The 4,896-nt window shown below is 52.6% G+C and overlaps 1 protein-coding gene across 1 annotated transcript in view; it reads left to right on the top strand.

The window, feature by feature from the left end:
• TMIGD2 (transmembrane and immunoglobulin domain containing 2) overlaps positions 1-4,896 on the top strand; it is a 5,698-nt gene continuing 802 nt past the window's right edge. Inside the window, 3 exon segments of the mRNA XM_006904219.1 lie at positions 1-46; positions 1,646-2,005; positions 4,839-4,880. Of these exon segments, the coding sequence (XP_006904281.1) occupies positions 1-46; positions 1,646-2,005; positions 4,839-4,880 (448 nt within the window).

The raw sequence follows: 4,896 nt of genomic DNA, 5'->3' as shown, positions 1-4,896 counted from the left end.
ATGGGGTCCTTGGTCACAGTGCTGGTCATCTTGTGGCAGTTCTGGGGTGAGTATTTGGGCCTCCCTCCCCTCTGCACCCCCTCTTGCTGTCCATCACTCCAGCTGCTCCCACTCAGCCGCTCTGCACCCCGGTCTCTGCCCCGCCAACTGCGGCCTGTCTCTCCCTGGTACTCAGGACCCTGGGAGGGCTGACGGAGTGCATCTAAGGTCCTCAGAGGGGCCCCCAGGAAAGAAGTCGACCCGTGACCGACATACCAGCCTCGCTGAGCTGGCCCCGCTGGCCTCTCTCATCTCCACCCGCCTCTACGTTCCCTCTCTCCCTGTCGGTCGGCCTGCTGGCTTTGTCTTTCTTTATTTTCCCCACAACACGCTGAGCTTTATTCCACCTCTGGGCCTTTGCATATGCTGTTCCCTCTGCCTGAAACACTCTTCCCTAGAACTCTTCTCTCTGGCATCAGCCCCAGTGACGTCTCAAATGCTGGGAGCTTAACACAAACTCACCTCTTCTGGGGGATCTAGCAGGCGCCAGAAGCAGACTCTTCCTACTAGCCCTCCGTCCCTTCCCCTCCCCTCCGAGTCCCAAATCTTGGTCAAAGCCACTCACAAATTCCCTCGGGGACCGTCACCATCCCTCTTCTCTCTTTTCCAGTTCAGTTTTCCTTGCAACTCCCTCGAAATCCATTCGAACTCTGACCCCTTCTCTCCAGGATCCAGTCCCCATTACTGCTCGCTGGGACCATTGTCTCCTGGCTGTCCCCAAAGCCCCTACCCCATAATCCATCCTCACCATGAAGCCGGGATGATCTCTTTAAAACTCAGACTGGACCACGTTTCCCCCAGCTCTGCCGATTGATGTCCCATCGCACTTAGATTAAAAAGCAAGTTGCCCTTTCCCCATCTCCGCCTCTCCACCCCACCGAACCCCACCCCCGTGGCCCGCCTGGCCTTGTATGAGCCATCTCTCGCCGACCTATCTGACCCCACTTCCTCCCTCTCCCCTCCCTGTGATCTCTCTGCTCCAGCCACAAGGCCTCCTCGCTGCTCCTCCAACTCACCAAGTCCGGCCGCAGGGCGTTTTCATGGCTGTTTTCTCGGCCGTGAATACCCTTCCTCCACATCTTCCTCACTTACCAGGACTGGCTACTTTTTACCATTCAGATCCTTGCTCGAATGCCACCTCCCCCAGGAGGACTTCCCTGACCACCCTCGATAAGTAGATGCTCTCTCACCTCATCTTTATCCTCTGTTGCCACTCGCCATTCCTTTCCTCCGCCACGATTCCCATTTCACGACTTCCCGTGTCTCTCTTTGTCCCTGGTCAGCGACATGAGGGCAGGGATTTTTGTCTGTCTCGGCCACCTCTGTGTCTGTGTCCAAGGTGTCCAGAAAAGGGCACACGCCAGGCAACATTTGTGTGGCCGAGAGCTGGATGTGTCATAAAGTTCGTCTTGAAATTTCACAAACGCTGAGTTATACCCACTTCACAGGAAAGGCCATTGAGTCTCAGCGAGGAGAAGTGATCACGCAGACAGCAAGGTTTTAATCTCTTGCTGCCTTACTCCTGTGGGCTCATTCAGGGAATGAGACACACACACACACACACACACGAACACTGAGAGACCTCATTCATCTCTTCCGTCCCCAGCCCTGCAAGGAGCCACAGGCCTGAGCGTGCACCAGGAGCCTAAGCTGCTACAGGTGAAGCAGGACAGCCAGGTGACCTTGACCTGTCAGGTGGTACTGTCTCAGGCCTTCGAGCAGCTCCGCGTCGAGTGGACCAAGGACAGTGTCACCTTGTGCCCGCCACACATCACCAATGGCACCCTCAGCCTGGGGGTCTGTGGGCCCCAGGGACGGCTCTCCTGGCAGCCGCCTGGCAATCTCACCCTGCAGCTGGACCACGTGAGTCTTAACGACAGCGGGAACTATGTGTGCTGGGCAACCATGGAGATTCCTGAGCTGGCGGAAGCCAAGGGCAACGGAACACAGCTCTTGGTGGAGGCAGGTATGAGAATAAATGGGAAGAGGCAGGGACTTGGAACTTCTAGACAACTGAGAATCTAGAATCTCAAACACCGAGAAATATAAACTCTAAATTCCCATGAGATTCTTGGCTACAGAAATCTTGCAGACACAAGAACATCAGATTCTAGATCACAGAACCAAAGGCATGCTGGGACTTATAATTCTAGACCAGAGCCCCAGCAGACTTTTCCTATAAAGGGCCACATAGGAAATATTTTCTATTTTGTGGAACCAGAGGTCTCTGTTGCAACAACTCTGCTCTGGCCTCATAGTGCGAAAGCCTCTGTAGAGGGCAGTAGGTGAATGGATGGGGCCGGATTCCAATAAAACTTTATTTAAAGAAACAGGCAGTAGGCCAAATTCGATATACAGGCTGTGGTTTTGCTGAGTCCTGTTGCAAAATATCACAATCATAAAGACTCTTGAAGACATATAATTCTGGAGTTTTGATTAAACACATTTCCAGAATCTTCTCTAAAAAATGTGTTTCTAAAGTGTTTCCTACGTACAGAGAAATACACAGCTCAACGGATGTCTTAGTCCGTCCAGGTTGGTATCACAAAATACGGCAGGCTGGATGGTTTATAAACAACAGAAATTTATTTCTCATAATCCTGGAGGCTGGAAGTCCAAGGTCTAAGTACCAGCGTGGTCGCGTCCTGGTCAGAGTCCACCTCCTGGTCCACAGATGGCATCTTCTCAGTGTGTCCCCACACGGCGGAAGGGGCAGGGAGCTCTCTGGGGTCTCTTTTATAAGGACACTGACCCCACCCACGAAAGCTCCACCCTCATGACCTAATCGCCCCCCAAAGGCCCCCACCTCCTCATACCATCACCTTTCCGGCTTTGGATCAACACATGCATTGTGGGGCGGCGAGGGAGGGGACATATTCAGACCATAATGATGGATCTGCACAGCCCGAGCTCACCTCTAAACCCAGCTCAAGAAAAAAGCATCTCCAGCTTCCTAGCTACACCCTCACGCACCCCCAGCACACACACGATGCTGAATCCCAGCAGCATAGATCCATTTTGCCTGGTTTCCTATTTTATTTAAATAGAATCATATTTTCTCTTTTGTGTCTGACTTCTCTCGCTGCATGCGATGTCCAGAAGGCCCCTCCATAGAGGTGCCTGTAACATAGGTTTGTTCTTTTTCCTCGCTGTGTAATATTCCACCGTGTGACTCCACCTCTATTTAGGAATCTGATTTCCTATCCGTAGACACTGGGGCAGCTTCTGGGTTTTAGATGTTGTGCACAAGGCTTCAGTGAACAATCTAGAATGTGCCTCTTGGTCAACGTATGTATGCATTTCTATCGTTCCTAGGATCATTCTAGAATCTTGAACCCCAAAATAGAATCTTTCAGTTCTAGAATCCGAGGGCCATCAAATTCTTGGCTCTTGGAACTGTGACATATATTCTCATGGGACTATGACTCCTTTGGCGGCGAACATCGGTTTTTGGGGAGCAAAGAAAATCTTATTCTTTCTGTATATAAAGTATCGCTATGCGTATCGTACATAAACAGATTTACAGCACATCTGTGATATTAAAACTTCATGAGATAACAAATTAAGATTTTAAAAACTCTCCTTAGGGCGGTGACACCGAATAAAGGTTGAGAAACAGTGAAATAGAGAAATGAACGATTCTAGAACCTTAGAACTACAGTCTCTCAAACACTTTAAATACAGACCCTTAGAATTTTGCAATCTGGGGGTAAGAGCAGAGAATTCTAGAATCCAGAGTTAAAAGCCATTGACTCTCAAAGCCAGAAGGAACTTTCCAGATCAGCTAAGCCTCAGCGTACAGACGACAAAGCTGAGGCCCAGAGAGGGTTGAGACACGTCCAGTGACACACAGGAGCCAGCGATGCAGCTGCCCTTCCCTCCAGCCCGCCTTCCCTCCAGCCCACCTCACGCGCTTTCCCTGCTCCACACGACTTCTCCTTGTGGGCCAGACCTTGAGCAGGGGCGGGACACCCAAACCGACCCAAACAGGGCTCCTGCTGTCCCAGTGTTTTCCGATGACCTTGGGCACGTGCCCAGCCTGTCAGGCAGGATGGAACATCATCCTGGCTCCCGGGCCGGAGAGGTACCCATTCCTCTCCAGCTGGCAGGACCCACCCACTTTCCCCTTCCAGGGCAGTGTGTTACAGCTGCGCCACCCACCCCCACCCCTCCAGTAACAAGGGGGCCAATTACCAATTAGCAGAGGCACCGGGTTGTGCATTGCTGTTGGCTGGGAGGCGGGGAACGTGGGTCCAGCTCTGCACAGCTGGCTTCCCCACTCCCCAGCAGCTGCCCTGCAGCCCCCCTTCTTCCCCCACCCCTGCCCTCGCCCCAGGATCGCTGCCAACTTTAGAACCTACAGGAGAAGGGGCTGGCGGTGCTGGGCTTTGGCTTAGTGGCAGCAGAAGGAGCGTTGGCTGGGGGGTTCATGTCAATTATACCGTGTTTTCGCTCTGCCATTCCATTGCTGTGTGACTTTGGGCAAGTAACTTGACCCCTCATGAGCAGAGTGATGAAGGTCACGGTGAGGATAACAGAGCTCTTGACCAGGGTGATGGAGTTTATGATAAAAAAGAAAATCTAAGTGGCAGTTATTGCACGATAACCCAGCAAGAGAAATGTTGGTCTCGTTTTTTCAGAGGAGGAAAGAAGTTCAGAGCAAGCACCTGCCTGGAACACGCAGCATGGCGGGGCCAGGGACCCCGAGGTCCCACATGGCGCGGGGGATCTGACTCTGCAGGGCACAGGAGGCCGGACTCCAAGGCGAGCACCTCGTGATGTAGGTTTCTTCTCCGCAGGTGGGCCGCCATCCAACCGCAACCAGATCCTGGGCTCCCCAGGTGAGTCCCGTCCCCA

The sequence above is a fragment of the Pteropus alecto genome, unplaced genomic scaffold (assembly GCF_000325575.1).
Source record: "Pteropus alecto unplaced genomic scaffold, ASM32557v1 scaffold30, whole genome shotgun sequence".
Classification (NCBI taxonomy): Eukaryota; Metazoa; Chordata; class Mammalia; order Chiroptera; family Pteropodidae; genus Pteropus; species Pteropus alecto.
Note: the sequence above shows the minus strand (reverse complement) of the source record. Positions and strands in the feature narration are given on the sequence as shown.